Source organism: Nicotiana tabacum, chromosome 10 (assembly GCF_000715075.1).
Source record: "Nicotiana tabacum cultivar K326 chromosome 10, ASM71507v2, whole genome shotgun sequence".
Taxonomy (NCBI): Eukaryota; Viridiplantae; Streptophyta; class Magnoliopsida; order Solanales; family Solanaceae; genus Nicotiana; species Nicotiana tabacum.
Genome location: NC_134089.1, coordinates 4,167,775 through 4,186,358, shown reverse-complemented (window position 1 = coordinate 4,186,358; position 18,584 = coordinate 4,167,775). Strand labels below are relative to the sequence as shown.

At 36.1% G+C, this 18,584-nt stretch overlaps 2 protein-coding genes across 8 annotated transcripts; both read left to right on the top strand.

Annotated features, from left to right (window-relative positions):
* The first annotated feature begins 947 nt into the window (after positions 1 to 947).
* On the top strand, positions 948 to 10,457 carry LOC107782673 (iron-sulfur assembly protein IscA-like 1, mitochondrial). Its single transcript, XM_016603591.2, has 3 exons — positions 948 to 1,241; positions 9,289 to 9,406; positions 10,164 to 10,457. The coding sequence occupies exons 1-3, from the start codon at positions 1,052 to 1,054 to the stop codon at positions 10,255 to 10,257; spliced, it is 402 nt and encodes a 133-aa protein (XP_016459077.1). The 5' UTR covers positions 948 to 1,051; the 3' UTR covers positions 10,258 to 10,457.
* An 872-nt stretch (positions 10,458 to 11,329) lies between these two features.
* Positions 11,330 to 17,122, top strand: LOC107782671 (F-box/LRR-repeat protein At1g67190). Of its 7 annotated transcripts, XR_012695332.1 has the most exons (9): positions 11,330 to 11,659; positions 11,742 to 11,800; positions 11,890 to 11,944; positions 12,034 to 12,092; positions 12,181 to 14,064; positions 14,681 to 14,793; positions 14,873 to 15,020; positions 16,562 to 16,655; positions 16,750 to 17,122. XR_012695332.1 is itself a non-coding variant. In XM_075222500.1 (5 exons), exon 5 carries the CDS (start codon positions 12,739 to 12,741, stop codon positions 13,999 to 14,001), a length of 1,263 nt encoding a protein of 420 aa, XP_075078601.1. In that variant the 5' UTR covers positions 11,330 to 11,659; positions 11,742 to 11,800; positions 11,890 to 11,944; positions 12,034 to 12,092; positions 12,181 to 12,738; the 3' UTR covers positions 14,002 to 14,256. The 7 variants fall into 7 exon arrangements, 1 of the variants encoding a protein (XP_075078601.1); XR_012695331.1 differs by lacking the exon at positions 14,873 to 15,020; XR_012695329.1 differs by having other exon boundaries at positions 16,562 to 17,122.
* Positions 17,123 to 18,584: the final 1,462 nt, after the last annotated feature.

Genomic DNA, 18,584 nt, shown 5'->3' with positions numbered 1-18,584 from the left:
TTATCTAACTTAAATAAATAAATAATTTATTTGCACATTCTCTTGAGTCATATACTCTTACCTCGTAATGTACTCTCTATGCTTTGAAAAATGGTTAATGACGCTTTTTGGTCCCTCGATTGTTGATAAATTTTGATTTTAGTCCTTGTGAAATCTGACTATTTACATTTAATTTTCAATCAATTGAAATATGCATTTTTGATCCGTCTGCTTATGAATATTCACCCATTTACCATAATAATTAACCCTTCCACCACTTAATTGCCCATGTATTATGTTTAGCTTGTATTGTGCTCCATATTTGATGGTAATATACTTTATAAATATTCCAAACATAACATACTTCATACATAAAAAAAATACGTAAAGGAACCAAAATACAATTCAATTATGAAGGTTAAATACCTTTAGTGAGGAAATACAAAGACCAAAATTAGAATTTATGAATAATGAGGGACTAAAAGTGTAATTTTTTCCTTTTGAAAAATTAGTACGATTATAATATTATTTAATTCATAATAAACCCCAAAAATATCATAAAAATATAAAAAGCCAAAACCAAGATCCCCAAACACTCATACTTACAATTGCAATTTTAACCATAACTTTCCTATACGTCGCTTCACCATTATTTTCCTCAAATGAGTTCGGAAATAACTTCTCTATTTCTTCGAATAGGGGTAAGGTGTACCTATATACTACTCTATCCAGACGCCACTTGTGGGATTTTACTAGGTGGTTGTTATTGTTGAGTTATCTTTTTCATCTCGAGAAAGCTTAAGAAACTCAATGTGCTTAATAAAGGAAATACAAGGACCACAATTAAAATGTACGAATTATGAAGGACGAAAAGTGCAAAATTTCCCTTTTGGGAAATTAGAAGTTAGACCGATTACGCAATTTATTTTGGAGGCGGTTATAGTGTTGTTTAATTCATAACAAACCCCAGAAATATCAGAAAAATATATTTATAGCCCCTAAATATTCAAAAGCAACTTCTAACAACGAAAAACAGGATCTATTCCATTTTGCGACCTGGAAAACGGGATCGATGGCGTCGCCGGTGGTGGCAAAGGCGGCGGAGAGAATCGGGAATGCAGTGCGGCGGCAGGCCATAACTCTTACAGACGCCGCCGCAGCTAGAATAAGCAATCTCCTTCAGCAAAGGCAGCGCCCTTTCCTTAAGCTCGGCGTTAAAGCTCGTGGCTGCAACGGCTTATCCTACACCCTCAATTACGCCGGTAAAATTATCTTATTTTATACTGTATGGTGAAATTTCTATGTTCAAAATTGGATGTTTATCTTTTGTGTTGCAATACCAATACATCAGCTTTCATTTTGCCAAAATTTGGTCTTAATTTTGTTTGAAAGCCAAAATTTGGTCTTAATTTTGTTTGAAGTTAGAGATGTTGAATACTTGGCGTAGGTTTCCAAAGACGAATTCAGGACTTAGGTGCCGATCTTTTTAGAGCTTAGTATGTTAGTTTTGTAAATGTGATCCTACTGCTAGTCATCAACAACAACCACCACGTTACCATACTATTAAATTCTATCTTATGCCAATATTATGCAAATACAAATAAAAAATATTAGAAGAATAAAACGTATTAGAAATATTAGAAGTTTTAGAAGAAAGTATATTAAACAAGAACATGTTGAAACACTATGATAGTCATTTACTTAATAATGGTGGTGTCTGTGCTCTTTGACTATTCCATTGGGTAGCTGATACCTCCCTACAGTACATGTGCTGGATAACTCAACCCAACAAGGCTGAGGCCAGTGGCGGGCCCAAGATTTTATCCAAGCGGGTTCAGTAGATACAATAACATTAGGTGAGATACTAGTCAAAAATAGGAATTACTGTTTAACATAAAGTAACTTTCGGATGTGTGTGTGTGTGTCAACTTTTAACCCGTTATAAGACTATAAATTTTCCTTTAAAGCCTTCAATTTTCTTATGTTTTACTCAAAAGATAAGTTAATACAACAGCAATCTAATAATTTTGAAACACCATAAATATAAAAAAAATAAGAACTAAAATTAACAGACAATTTACTTGAACAATAAAGAAATAAATACACAATTTAATAAAACAGTAAATAAATTTTAAAAGAACTAATTGCAGAAAAGAAGAAGAAAAAAAACGCAACTTTATAACATAAAAGTGCTAAAGTAAAATATTAGACACTAAATACACAATTTCTCACAAATATAACTTCTAAAAGCTAAGTATTATTTACAAACAATAAAATAATTATAACAATTAAAACAACTTCTATATGACAAATGACAAATAATAAAATTCAAAAGGAAAAATAACCTAACAATTTTAGCATATTAGCAGATTGAACTAAATTAATAATAGTCACAGTAATACAGGGAGAAGGGTACCCTTGTACTGTGCAAACATGTGCAGTGTGTGCATCCCGTTGATTTCCGAAAAGTAAAGTACATGGCATATGAGATTCGAACTCACGCCCTCTGCCATAAATGACCCCTCTTGACCATCGAGCTGACATTACTTGTTGGTGCAAGCGGATTCATTTTATCTACATATCCGTTTGTCACTATAATTTACACATATAATTAACAAAAAAATTGGCCGAAGCGGGTTCAATTGAACCCACTTGATACAACATGGGTCCGCCCCCGGCTGAGGCAGATTGGAAGAAATTACCTACTAGTATTTGCCTCTGCTGGATGAACTCTGCTCTTCCATGATTTTCATGGACTTTATTGACTGATAGGCTACACCCATGGATGCAGTGATTTAGTCATTTATTTATCCGTTAAACAGTTATAGCAGGAAATTAATCTAATGAAAATGGAATACTCTCTGTACTCTGCGTAAAAGATCCAGCTGATGTTATAATTCAAGACATAAGGAGAAGTTACAGTAAATAGTGTTTAGACTGGACAAACTATGATCATCGATATAACTCTGGCAGATGGTAAAACATGATAATACTAACACCTTTCGTCTTGAGAAGAACCTTGTTTAATAATCCTCATCCATTATTGCAACTCCACTTTCAAAGACGTCACGCATGGCATCAAAAAGCCTTGGCTGAATGCCTTTGTTACGGAATTGGTTTCCCAGTGGATATGCCTACAACACAATTTGGCATATGAAGTGGGTCAGTTGACAGGGACTAAGTTTATTATTATTATTATTTTTTTATTGTCAAAAGAGAGAAAATAGTTAATAGCAGGCATGAAGCTAGTCTCCCCCCCCCCCCCATGAGTTTTAAATTTTTTGTCTATGATCAGTAGTTCTCTACTTCCTTTAATGTCAAGTAGAATATATCTCTTTGATCAGTAGTTTAAAAAAAAGCATTTTTGTACTTGTGTGATAAGTGATGTTCTTGATATGGTTCTTCTTCGTTAGGTTGATCCTTCTATATCAGTGTAGTGAAGCAGAAACACGGCTTACCATGACATATTCTGCCCACACCTCTTCAGGGGTACATACTGCATTAGTCCTTCTATCCCATTGGACTCCTCTGCTGGCCAATAAAGTTGAAAATAACCTGTATTTTCTCTTGAGATGTCTTAGTTTTGCCTTCATACGACCAACCGTAAAGTGTGGATGCTTTCTCCGTATCTGCTCATTTACGAACTCCCAGCTTTCCTCTCTGAATGTGGATCCCCATATATAATCTTTATTGATCACCTCCGACAACAGTTTAAGTAACTCGTACAGCTGTTCTTGAGACCAAACTGTATACACTATGGGGCCCGGTAGGTCCATCTGTAGTGAAGTAGGGAAAAGTGTACTCATTATGAAGCATTTTCTTGCAGGAATAATGCAATAGATTGCAAAACTTTTGGTTGTGTCACTGTCTGGTTATAAGATGATATTTTTACTCTTTCTTATATAAATGCTAAGAAGGAGCTCATTGCTAACCATCAAGAAAATAGAAGAACCTCGATCTGCTTACATAGTACTGACAGAGCAGATTTAGGCTCATAATATGCCCTTGCTACAGCTTTGTTCTTTTTGAGCTAAATGCATTTGAATTTTGACGCATAAGCTACATTTGGGTCCATTTGTGTCAGGCATCCTAAACTTTGTTCAAGCTTCGCATTTGTGATGATCATCGAGTGGATTATTGAGTTTTCGTGTTAGGTGTAGAGGAATAAAGAAGTTGGCATCAATGGGCTATTCAAGTGATATGATGTAAGCTACTTTAAAGAACTTGAATGGCATTTAATAAGGTAATACCTCTGCCTAGCTCCTTCCCAAAGAAAAGCACTAAGGCGCAAAAAACAAACGCCAAAGAAAAAAAGAGGAACAAACAGGAATGTGTAACATTTTGAAGTAAATTTTACTTCATGATGGAGTCCACAAAACTGTTCTGTAGCTTTCACAGAAATGAAACACTTAAATATGGGAAATTTAAGGGAATTTGTGTAAAGTTGCTATCATGTGACCAGGAGGTCACGGATTCGAACCGTGAAAACAATATCTTGCAGAAATGCTATGTACAATAGACCATTTGTATTGTGGGCCGGCCCTTCCCCGGACCTCGCGCATAGCGGGAGCTTAGTGCATCGGGCAGCCCCCTTTTTTTTGTGTAACTACTACTTTTGCTTAAGAACTTGATGCTTGAGGTAAGAATTTAAGGTTTTCCTTTGATGGTCATTTTTGCCCCCTCGTGGCTCTAAGTCCTTTGTTTTTTTTCCAACCCAAGTAAAACTAGTAGAAAAATATGAAATGATGTAAATATTTTTGTAATTGTAATCTGAAGATAATCAATGGGTGATAATACGCTTAACCAATGAAAAGAATAAAAGGCAGTGCAGTAAATATAATTTTAAAAGATAACAATAAGAAAAAAGGAACAAGGACAGCATATAAGATAGTGGTGCAGACAGAATATGAGTATCACATACAATTTTTTATAAATATGCGTATCACATTCATTAATGGCTAGATATAACATTAAGTTATTTCTCAATAGGAAGGGAGGTTTATAAGCTGGCTTCCTTGAATAGCTCTGGCAATTGGGGAAGTAAATAATTTAAATACTTTAATCAGAGAAAGCAAATCAGAACACTAGGAGCAAAAATTCCTTCTATCCTGGAATTTTCATTGGCCAACCTGAAAAAGAAAAAAAGAACAAAACACGGGGAAGCATAGAAGTTATGCACAAAAATGTTGAGAAACCATTCCCACCACCAACAAGATTGAAGCCTTCGAAGCAAGAATTTGCTGAATATTTTTTGTTTGAAGCCCTTTATTTGTTTGTTTTGGGGGGTGGGGGGTGGGGGGTGTTAGCGTTCCATACCAAAGGGGACTCCATTTTCAGGACTCGATCCAAGATATCCGGTTAAATGTGTAGGAAGCTTTAGCATTCCACCACTCTTTTTGGTGGTGAATATGTAGAATATTAAAAATTCTCAAAAAAGATTATATAGAATATTAAAACCCTAGATGCACATACCAATTGAGTGTAAGATAGATTGAGCAAGGAATTTTATCAATATCCTGTAATTGATAATAAAGAGTTGCCTTTGGTAGTTAAAGAAGGAGATCTTGCCAATTGTATAGGATCTATATTGTGGATTTTCATATTGGAAAAGCCTACGCTAGGGTTGTCGTTTGGCTGGGGCGTGAATGTATATATTGATGGAAAGCATGATCTAAGGTTATCATGAAAACATGTTGAGATGTAGGAGATATCATTCATTAAGAATTAAAGTCACATTTGGAGAAATATGGTAAAAAAGTGAATAAACGAAAGGAGAGATCCTGTGTCTTATCCAACAAAGATTGTAAAAAAGAAATCGTAAAATGGGCATTAATCAGAAAAAGAAAGCAAAGCATTCTTAGCAAAAGGAGATCAATAATTCAGTTACATTCTAAAATACCCTAGATTTCATTTGGAGGATCGTTAGAATGCTGAGAAGAGAAAACTCAGATAACTCACCTTGTTCAGTCGAGAGGTCCTTTCTTGTTGGTTGGAAAGATGATAGGAGTGCAGTTGCAGCCTGTGGACTCCTTGGTTCGATGTGTTTAATTGAAGTCACCAACCTCGTTTTTATCGCTTACAATCATTGTATTTTGTGAGCTTCCAAGATTGGTTACATGTTAATAGTAGCAGTCCTGGTCATAATTAATGCATGATGGAATGACAAAATCCATCAAGATTACAGCACGCGCTCTAGAAGAAATTCATGAGGGCCCTACAGGAATTTTGAAATACAGCATTTTGATTTTGTAAAAGATTCCAAATGGAATATATTAGAAATATTGGTTTATTGGTAAAATTTTTATTTCCAACTAGCAAATTGTGAAGCAAGAATTTCATGAAATCGAAGTGCCAAAGGAGAATTAGGTATTCTTGTTTTTCCTTTTTATGTGAGATAGGAGAGCATTGGCATTTGCCTTTTTTGTTTCAAATAGCGCATTACATTTTCCTTTTGAGATGTAAATCTGCTGACCAAGTTTTCTTGATTTGCAAAATATTTATCAATCAAATAAAAGAATGAAATTTGCTGAGGAAAAGCATGTAACTGAATCTTTCTAATTTATGCTCAACCTTTTATCTTTTTTATTTTTATACTAATTATGCTCCTTCAACGGTACTTGCTCTGTTTGATAAGGGGTTTCTAGACTGTTGTGATCAACTAGCATAGCTTCCTTGTGTTTCTCGACATTAGAAACAACGTATGCTTAATAAGTCATTAACTTCTTGTTTCCTATAGGACCGGACTTTCAAAATTCCCAACTTCCATGGCACAATTGATTTCGCTGTAAAAACTCAAGAACAATATATACAATATAGGGAACAGAACAAACGACATAAAAAAACAACTTATATAGAAGAGCACATGATAGAATCTGAGTTTTGGCCTTGATTTCTCTGGAGCAGTGCTTTAAAAGGCGTTTTCGGGGTGTGCCCCAGGCGCACCAAAAACGCCCCCAGGCGATGGTGTGGGGCGAAAGTCTCAAGAGGCATATGCCTTGCAATTCGGGGCGTTCGGGGTGTACGCCCGGGCGTTTGAGGTGCAAGCCCCAGAGATTTTTTCAAATTAAAACAAAATTTGTTGAATAAGTCCTTCATATAATACTTAAATTCTCAAAAGTCAGCTTGGTAATTACTCAAAAGTTTTAAAAAGGAACTGAAATGTCTTAAATTTAAAAGTTAAGACCTTTTTATTGATTGAAGCCCTAATTCATGGTCTTTCCAATTTCTTTATCTTGTCCGCTAGTCTGTTAATATCTCCCAAAAGCAACGATTTTTTTTTTTTTTTACAAATACGAAGAGAACTTCATTCTCCTTCATAGCAGCAAGTTCAAAGTTCAAATTGTAGGTTAATCATCCTTTTTGTTCCTCCATGTAGAAAACTTTATTCTTTTAGACTCAAGTTACTTGTGCTTGTAAGTAGCGTATAATAGATTGTTTTGACTAGTTTTTTGTTGGGATGGAGCACATCTATCTACCTACCTACCTACCTATCTATCTATATATTTATAGTTTTCTTCAATTTTTATGTAATTTTACTTGTTTATAAATATTTGTTGTAATTATATTATTTTATAAAATATTAAAATTTTAAATATCTATGGGGCTTACGCCCCGTGCCTCGGGGCTTACGCCTCGCTGAGGCATATGTAAAACGCGTCGCCTTACGCCTACACCTTTTAAAACACTGCTCTGGAGATAAGAATGCTTCCCAATTTGCTCTAAAATAGGTCCTATATCGTAACCAATTTGTCTTTGTTCCGTTTCTGGCAGATAGCAAGTCTATCTGATGATTAATAATCATAACTATGAGCTATCAATCAAAGGCAAATCCATGATATGGAGGTTCCAGGTGCTACACCGCTTTGAACAGACATGTTGCTATTTACATTGTCCATATATGGTATTATTACACACACACATATATATATAGAGAGAATGTTCCCCGAGGTTTACTGGTGCCTGTGCACCCTCTCCCTCCTTAGTTGATCCGCAATATTTTGTGGTCTAAGGATTTTACTGTTATTAAAGATTGCCCAGGACCTATATTTGCCGGTTACTATAACATATTATTTGAGATTAAAAAAATCATAATGGATCATGTGTTATGGTAAAACATTTAAGAGGACTTTCATGACTTCATTTAGTGCTGATAATTTTCATCCATGTCAAGAATGTCAATAACTTAATTTCATTTCGAGTTGTTTTCACTGACTAAAAAGTCTTTAGACTTTCATAAAGCATGTTCAATTATATCATATTTTTACCTTGCACTTTAGAGTGGCTTTCAAACTTATTTCTTCTCAGTTTATGACTATTATCGTCTACAAACTTAGCAAATCATGCAAATACCTCCCCCCCCCCCCACCTAACCAAAACGTGGGTCGATGGGAGGAGTGAATTCTGCCTCCAATATTATGTGAATTTTGCCCTGGAATTAATACTTGCATGAAAAATGTGCTTCTTCATTTGTTTGCGAACTAGTGGATTTAAAGGTTTGCTTGAGGCACATGTAAACTCTTTAAGTATAGGTGTAACGCAGGTCAGGTGTCTCCGTCATTTAAGTGGCGTTAAGTGCATGCAGGCAGCAAGGCACTAATGTCTTATTCTCATTGACAAGCTTAACGTAGGTATAAATCTGCTTAATTTGTGGCCTCTGAAAGAGTAGAACATCAAAAAATCAAAATAACTGGCAAAGTGGTATATTAATTGTAAAACGTTATGAACTTAGGAATATAGAAGAAATTTATAAGAAATTATTCGTTAATCTTGAATTGTAATTTAACTGCATTTTGCATCAGATCATAAATTTGAAATGATTGTTAACTTAATCTGTATGAATTTTATTTCACGTGTTTCATGTAATAGCAGTATCAGTTCCTATTATAAGTGTTTGTTTGTGACTTTGTGTTTATATCAGTTCCTATATGTTTATTTTATTCCTATTTGCACCTTTCTTTACTGAAGTTCATGCTTTAAATTGGTTTATCCTTGTGCCATCACAAACCTTAGTTCTTCTATGCTCTTATTGATAACATTGTTGCAAATTGTCACTTACCTTTTTTTTTTTTTTTTTGGGGGGGGGGGGGGCTTGAAGTGTCAGGTTAATTTGCTTATTTTACAATTTGGTTTTTTATTGAGCTCTCTCCTTTGAGTCTATTCCATGTTGTATGCACACAAAAAAATCCATCAGCAAGACTAATCAGCCTATGGCGTTGGGGGATTCTAATGTTGTTATACAACTTCAAACTGATTGTTATATGGATTTTTGTTGTGGTTTCGTTTCTAATCACAACCCTTTGAACATTCTAGATGAGAAGGGTAAATTTGATGAGCTGATTGAAGATAAGGGAGTAAAAATACTTATTGATCCTAAGGCACTGATGCACGTGATTGGTACCAAGATGGATTTTGTAGATGATAAATTGAGGTAAGGGATTTACTTGTCAATATCTGTATCGCTAGTTGCTTTTATTAAGCCGACTCTCAAACACTTTAGGTACGAATCCTGTTAATTTTGTGGAAAAGTGGCTCATTTTGCTATTTTGGATGAAATGCACTGAAAGGTACTTAGTATTAGTAATCTCGCACAATGAGTGGATGGCACAATTTGACCCCTCTGCAGCTTTGTCACTTACTTGCTGCTTCATCCAACTCCTACCTGTTGCCGCTAATTTTTCTTAGGGTGTATAGTTTTGTGGTTTTTTGCTTTAGTTTATACTAATTACATGTAACAAACCTTAATAAATGTTCTAATGTCATTTAGGATCTGATTATTGTTTATCTATGTTGCAAATTATGCTGGGAATATTTGCAATTATACATATAGTTTTGAGAAATATGAAGTTGTCAGTCCAGAAAACGTTTGTGCGAAGACTTAGTGGATAGTGGAGGCATTCTTTTGTATCTTCGCATTTTCTGGATTCTTTAGTTCAGGTTAGTTTTTCTCTAAGGATCATATTGTGGTTAGCTAAACTATGTAACTGTGAGCTATGCTGGCGCTGAAGATTTCAGGGGGCGGGGGTCTAGAGGAGAATCAAAACATTTCTGGCATCAATAGCTCAGTTGTGGCAAGCCCTATGAATGGCTGCTACAAATCTTTTAACGATGTTTTGACTTGTCCAAAGCTGTCCGTTTCATAAGGCGTCCGCAGCTGTTTATGACTTATTTTAACATCTTATTTGCAGGTCTGAGTTCGTATTTATTAATCCCAACTCCAAGGGGCAATGTGGTTGTGGCGAGTCTTTCATGACAGCAGCTAGTAGAGGAGCTGGAAAATGAGATGATTTTCACTGAGATATTCATGTTTATAATGTACTTTCACTAGGATAGACAGAGGATGAAATAAAAATTCTCCAGGAATTATATGCCATACTAATACATACGTTCCTATTGTATCTATTGGATGTGAGAATTCGCAGTCATGGCAGTTGTATAATCTACTGATCCTACAGAAGTGGAAATATTTTTTTTTTTGGCAATCCTTGCTTTAAAGTTCCGGAGTTACGGAACTGCTAAACAGTGGAACTTGCATCCTGTCCTAGCGGTCAATGAAGTGGGTGAAACAATACCTTATATATATATATACACACACATAACTGCAACCTCTTGTAGAATTGCAGGGTAAGACTATGTACGATAGACTCTTGTGGTCGATCCTCTTCGGACCCAACACATAGCACGAGCTTAGTGTACCGATCTGCCCTTTTACTGTTCACTAATTTAAAATACTATTTCCCTTCTGTTCGGTACAGTAATGTGAGAGTAGAAGTGTTGAACATAACTATTTGTAATTTGTGCCAACTAGAGTTAAAAACCTGTCATTTTGTCACGAGTATGCCTTTCACTTTCTTATGCTGATTCATTTGAAGTTTTTCTTTGTCTTTCGATTGGACTTTTCTATGTAAGGCCACAAATAAAAAACATCTACCAATCCAATCTTTCAAAATGTGAAGAACCCTCCAATCAGCCCCTCTTATCCTTTTCCATTCAGGTGTAGTTTCCTTGGTGTGCGTCAATTTCCATTTTTGTTTAATTTTGTTAGTTCCTATGATTATGCACTTGGACGAATTGTTTTCTCTTTGTATTTTTTTATATCCGTGGTGTCCGGATTAAATTATGCATAACTCAACTAATTTATTGAATATTCATTAATTTTTTTTCAAGAATAGATATAAAATAACTATGCCTACTAAGACATTGAATACCTGGTCGGAAAAAATTTCGTCAATCTAAAGAAAAATAAAAAATAAATTTCGTCAATTTTTTTACGTAAAATTTTAAAATACATATTGATTATTTTTTTTTAGAAAAAAAGACTGTTGAAAAGAATACAACATAGTATAAAGCATTCATATCAATAAGTGTATTTAACAAACATTCATTCATTGAAGGAGTGGGTTTCTATAGTTGTGTACTATGATTGGCCAGTTGAATGTCCAGAGTAACATAGATTCTCACGTGCCACCCACTTTTCACACATTAACACACACACTGTGTGTGTCTTTTGTCCCTCCCACCACCCCCATAATGCTGGCTTGACCATTTCTCTCCCAAAACCCAATCAATATTCCTTCTATTCGTCCTCTCTATTCTCTGTACCTTCTCTTTTTTGTTTTTGTTTTTGTTTGATCGATTGATTCTTATTCTTGATGTTGATCATAATCCTATGATGATTCATGTGGTAAGCTTCTTAAAATTCTTGGATTTTTGCATTTTACAGTTTTTGGTATAGTTATTTATTGTGTTGTGTTATGGTTTTTCAGGATTGAAATTGATGAGTTAAAGCTGAGATTTTTTTTGATCCTCAAATATTGCCCCAAAGGTCAAAACTTTAACTTGGTATCCTCTGTATCTTTTGAGAAACCAGATTCTTGATTTAGTTATTTATTGTGTTGTGTTATGGTTTTTCAGGATTGGAAATTGATGACTTAAAGCTGAGATTTTTTTGCTCCTTATTGCCCCAAAGGTCAAAACTTTAGCTTGGTGTCCTTTGTATCTTTTGAGAAACCAGATTCTTGATTTAGTTACTTATTGTGTTGTGTTATGGTTTTTCAGGATTGGAAACTGATGAGTTAAAGCTGAGGATTTTTTGCTCCTCAAATATTGCACCAAAGGTCAAAACTTTAACTTGGTAAATTTGTATCTTTTGAGAAACCAAATTCTTGATTTAGTTATTTATTGTGCTTTGTTATGGTTTCTCAGGATTGGAAATTGATGATAGGCTGAAAGAGCGTAGTTTTGACCTAAATTCCTTACATTTAAGGTTCCTCTCCTTCGCGGGATAGGGCACATTCCGCCATAACCACACTTTAAACCTCGATCCAGTTCTCAAACTATATGAAAGCTGAGATTTTTTGCTCCTCAAATACTTCCCCAAAGGTCAAAACTTTTACTTGGTATCCTCCTCCATCTTTTGAGAAACAAGATTCTTGATTTGGGTTTTTGGCTGACTTGTGGTTGGTCAAGAAAATCTGTGTGTGGTTTTATTACCATTTGCTAATTGACTAAAAAGGGTCTCTGGTTATTCCATTTTTCGGTTGATTTTCCCTCAAGATTATCTGGGCTTTGATTAGCTTATGAAAATCTTTCCCTTAAGAGATTACTGAGAATAACCAGATGTTGGGATTTAGATTCCTTGAAAAGTGTCCCTTGGATAATATGGTAATGCAGTTTGGAGATATATGCTGCATAATTGTGATGCTTGGATTGTAGCATTTGTTTTCTTGGGACCCTTTTCAAATTGTCGTTTTATTTGAGGGTATGATGGAGTACCTTCCTGTTGAGGTCATTGGGAACATTTTGTCCCGGCTCGGAGCTGCGCGGGATGTTGTAATTGCATCATCTACTTGTCGGAAGTGGCGAGAGGCTTGGCGGAATCATCTTCATACACTCACATTTAACTCGAATGACTGGCCGGTTTATCACGAGCTCACAAGGAGCAGACTTGAGATCATTATAACTCAGACGATTTTCCAGACTAATGGACTGCAGTGCATTTCAATCATAATGGATGATGTTGATGAGTTCTCTGCTGCTCCGGTGATAGCTTGGCTAATGTATACTAGAGAAACGTTGCGCCAGTTACATTACAATGTTAGGACTACGCCCAACATTAATATACTCGAAAAATGTGGTCGCCAGCGGCTGGAAGTGTTGGCTCTGGCACACAATACAATCACGGGTGTTGAACCTAGTTACCAAAAATTCCCTTGCTTGAGGTCTCTTTCACTAAGTTATGTCAGTATATCGGCTTTAGACCTGAGTCTTTTCCTTACAGCCTGCACGAAAGTTGAGGTTTTGAATCTTGTCAGTCTAGACATTGTTATGTCTGATCCACAGGCAACGATGGAGCTGAGTAGTAACTCTTTGAAAGATATCTATGTTGAAGCCATTAGTTTGGATAAAATCACACTTGAGGCAGATAGTCTTGAGAAACTGCATTTGAAAGATTGTACGCTCGAGGTCTTTGAGCTTGTTAGCAAGGGGAAATTACAACTCCTTAAGATTGACGACGTTAGTGTCATCCATCTTGATATTGGTGAGAGCACTGAAAATCTTGAAATTGTGGACGTAAGCAATTTCACGATCATGTGGTCCAAGTTCCATCATATGATAGCGAAATCATCAAAGCTGAGAAGACTGAGGCTATGGGGAGTTGTATTTGACGATGATGACGAGGTTGTCGATATTGAGACAATATCTGCTTGCTTTCCTCAATTAAGTCATTTATCGTTGAGCTATGAATTAAGAGAGACAGCACTTCAGTATGGATTGCAAGATTCTTTTCGATTGGAAAATGTGGTCGTCTTGGAGCTAGGCTGGACAGTGATTAGCGACCTGTTCTCGCATTGGGTAGCAGGACTACTTGAAAGGTGCCCTAACTTGAGGAATTTGGTAATCTATGGGGTCGTTTCAGAAACCAAAACGCATGAAGAATGTCATACATTAGCCAGCTTCACATCTTTCATTGTAAGGCTTATGAGGAAATATGCGCATGTAGATGTTCAGTTTGAATATGAATAGACTTGAACAATTGTTCCCTACGGTGGAGTTCAAACTTTTGCCTAATCTCGGCAACGCAAGGAGGTACATGATCCTTAGTGGTGATTGTCTTTTTCCTATATTGGTACAACCCTGTAATTTATGATAAATTTTGGACTCGTCTTATTCTTTCAATTCAGGTAAAAGTAGTATTTGCATTTCTTGTTATCCTCTTATTACTAGTTTGTGCGAATGCACACTATTTCTGTTATTACGAATTTTCATCAATTCTGCTTTTCTGTTTTGTTCTTTTTGTTGGGAAGCTTCCTTACAGTCCATGTTGTAGTTCATTGGTATAGATGCATGATGTAGACTTGTTAAACTGACTGAAGAAATGAGAAATAGAAGAAATATTGGTTAATTATTTGACAATGGAAAAAACCATAGTGCTAACGTTAATATTCACCTACTATGAATAATAGCACTGCTCAAGGTAAAAGAGCAGTGCTTATGCCTCTGTGGTATTGGTAAGAAAAGCTGTTAGAATTTCATCTTTCATAAGATCCTCTTCCTAAAAGAATGGTTGAGGTTCAGTTAAGGCGATATCTTTGATAATCATTCCTTAGGAATTTCTATCCCCAGCTCTTGAACTCCAAGAGCCAGAGAACTACTTATGAACGTTTAGATTGAAAAATCTGGTACAAGTGATCGTATTCTGTAGGTTGGCTGTTTTTGTGCAACTTGAGACCTAGATATTAGAAAGCTACGGAAGAATGGATTCTCTCTCTACAGCTGCTCTGCGAGTTCCAGCTTTCATCGTGCCCCTTATTGTTGGTATTGTTCTCTCTCTCTCTCTGTTTTTTTTACAATGAATCTCTTGGTAGTGTCTTAACCAACAAATTTTACTGTGAAGGCATGCCTAGAAATCGGTACTTTGGTGGGAGACGGATATGTGTAGATATGCATTTTTGAAGAAAAGGCATAGCTGTTGATTCATAACTTTTTTCTGAAATCTGTTGCATGATTAAGGATTACCCTTTACGTTTGAAGACCTAATTCAAGTAAATTCTACTGCTGGCCGGTTTTAGAGCCTCCTCTTTTCTTTTTTCCTTCTATTTGGTAGTATGAAGATTGCATATGGAATGTGGCATGCACAAGTTGGTCCCGACACCATTATTATTAAAAAGAAATTATAAAATTTGTAATTGGGTAAAATGCTGAAGATAGATGAAGAAAGGACTAAACTTTTCTTGGTAAATGTGAATTAACCAAATGACTCGGCCTTAGTTTTCTTGAGAATGGTGTTTTTCTATACTTTGAGTAAAGAAATGATTTCTCGCTAGGTTAACAACAACAAACCCAGTGTAGTCCCATAAATGGGGTCTTGGGAGGGTAGTGTACACAAATCTTACCCCTACCTTATAAAGATAGAGATGTTGTTTCCGATAGACCCTCGACTCAAGGAACAGTGGAGATAAAGCAACAAGTAGCAAAAAATATATTAAGGTAACAGGCGCGAATGACACATGTAATAGTAAAGAACCATGAATAAGTTAATAGGAGTACAAAAATAATCCTAGTACTACTGGTAAGCCTAGGAGGAACGCACTACTATCTTGTCAACCTATAACCCTAATCCTCGACTCTCCACACCTTTTTATCGTGGGTCATATCCTCAGTAAGCTGGAGCAATGACATGTCCTGCCTAACTACATCTCCCCAATACTTCTTAGGCCTGTCCCTTCCCTTCCTCCCCGCAATGGACAACCTCTCATACCTCCTGACCGGAGCATCTATGTCTCTGCTCTTCACATGTCCGAACCATCTCAACCTCGACTCCTGCAACTTGTCCTCCATAGATGCCACTCCTACGTTATCCCTAATAACTTCATTCCTGATCCTCTCTTTCCTGGTATGACCACACATCCATCTCAACATCCTTATTTCAGCTACTTCATCTTCTGGACATGGGAATTCCTCGCTAGGTTCAAAAGTAAAAAGATAGATATTTAGCTTTTGAACCTGTCTGCAGTTGGGCAACGTGGAGCAGATAGATATGTTTATACTTTCTCTATCCCATTTTACGGGTCAAATTTGGTCCAACAGTAAAACTTAGAAATTATTACTTGCGAATTTGTCTCGATATTAATAGTACTAGTGCTGTCAAATGCGAAAAGCAGAAAAACACCAAAAGAAGGAGCTTTAACTGCAAAGTCAAATAAAATGTGTTGTAGTGAAGAAAAGCATAAATGAAGAAAAAGCAAGAAATTTACAATGTACAGGAAAAATTACTATAAACTTGATAAAGCTGCAATTAATTGAAGTATATGATGTAAAACTATGTCAATCAACTACAAAAAAATATCTTAAGTTTCTAATCGAGTTCTAGTGACTAGTTTTTCTATTTTTCTATTCCTTAATTAATGTATTCCTACATCATGTTTCCTTACCAGCAGTTTTGGTGTTAGTCTAGTTTTGTCTTGTTCTTAACCACTATTACTACCTGTTGTTGCTTCTGCTTCTGTTGTTGTTACTATCTAGTTGTTACTGCTTCTTTTCCATGACTTTTTCACTGTTGTATTTCTTTTCCTTACTGCTGTAGGGTCTATCGGAAACAACCTCTCTACCTGTGCAAGGTAGGGGTAAGGTCTGCGTACATACTACCCTCCCCGGTCCTACTTGTGAGAATACAATGGGTATGTTGTTGTTGTATACATCATGTTTCCTTAACAATTGATGTATCATTTTGTCGGCTATATTTATTGGTTGGTCCGTCGTAATATCAATCAGAATTCTAGCACGCCGCGTTTTACTGGGAAGGATCGAACCATGGGAACCAATCTACATGGCTATCACCTTTTACCTATGGCATGATGCTCATGGAGTCATGGGCAACTTATCTCTAATTGGATTTCCTTTTCCAACTTTCAACTTCATGTGTATTTGAGTGTTGTTTCAAAAAGAGAAGCTCTGGCTGGAGAGGATGAATTATAAGAAGATGAATCATCAATTTTTCTGTGTAAATTTTCTTACCAAATTCTCTGTTGCTTACATGTCTGTCGTTAGAGTTTTGAGCAAATGATTGAAGTCATACAAGTCTTTGCTTGGATCGCAGTGTATTGCCTGCATCACTATTCGTTTTCTCCCTATATATCCTGTTTTATCATCTTCGGTTATTAGTAATTTATGTGGCACTTGGTCTTCTTCAGTTTCTATCCCAATTGGAGAAATCTTGTCTTTGTTACTGTACTGAATACCTAATTACTCCACTTTACGGCACTTTTTGCTTGAGTAAATTACAACAACAGCAACATGCCCATTTTATTCCCACAGGTGAGGTCTGGGGAGGGTAGTGTGTACGCTGACCTTACCCCTACCTTATGCAGGTAGAGAGGCTATTTTCAGAGACCCTCGGTTCAGGCAATCACAGTTAGAACAGTAAAGCAAATTGAAATATAGCAATAGTAAAGAGTCATAGGAGAAGAGATAGTAGCACAACGAGCTAGTAACTAAACCGATTCTGCTTGAGGAAATTGAAATGCTGAAAGTTAGAATTTTTGAGGGCAAGACTTGAATGAAAGGGAGATAGGATGAAGTACAATTCTTGTAATAATGTGGTTGATTTTCATCACTACAGTTAGCTTTTGCTGCTCCGTCATAGTACGAGTTTCCAGTGGTTTCTGCTCTCTGAATTGTTCTAGAGCAAGATCGACCTATCAAAAAAGAAAAAATTGTTCTGGAGCAAGATCTTTTCCCTATCCCAACAGCATAATATGAAGCCTTTTCTTTCCCAGTGATCTGATGAACCGAAGGTCTCTCGGACCTATTGTTAAGAATAACGAGATACTATTTTCATTAGTAGCGTTTAACCAACGCTGCAACCAGATGCTTCGACCTGCAAATGCTAGCTCATATCACTTTATCAGGATGTAAAAACTGCTAGTCGGCATGAGATGTCGATTTTTGAATTTTGATTAATAGTCTTCCTTACTCCTAATGATGTGTGAATGTCACATTTTCTGTACAATGTGTGGTGTATAAACAATGTGCAATGCAGGAACAAGATCACTAGAATGTAGACTTTATCTTTTACTCTTAACAAAAAAGCAAAAATGGGTTTGTTTTTAATTCAGGTGGCAATTTGTATGCCTGCCTTTTGGATATTGTATCTTGTTTTTGCATTCTTGCAACTTTCCTCCTTTTGCTCGGAAACAATTTCTCTACCTTCACAAGGTAGGGGTAAGGTCTGCGTACTCACTATTCTCCCTAGACTCCACTTGTGGGATTACACTGATTTTGTTATTGTTCTTGTTGTTATTGTTGCAACTCTCCTCCCTTTTCACGCGGAGGATACTCTATGTGAGTAAAGTTTTCTGGTAAAAAAAACATAGGGTTATCAGTACTTTCTTTATTATGTATCTTTTTATGTCTTTTCCCTACAGGAAATTGACCAACAGGGAAAGGCATATGATCCATCTGCAAAATTTAGAGGATGTCACCCCTTCTTTTCTTTGTGAACTTTTGTGGTTTCTCCCTATCTGCCTAAGCTTTGGTGGATAAAGTTATTCGTATTTTTGCGGGTGGAGATACAAATACTCTATTGAATTGTCAAGGTGCTTACAAGT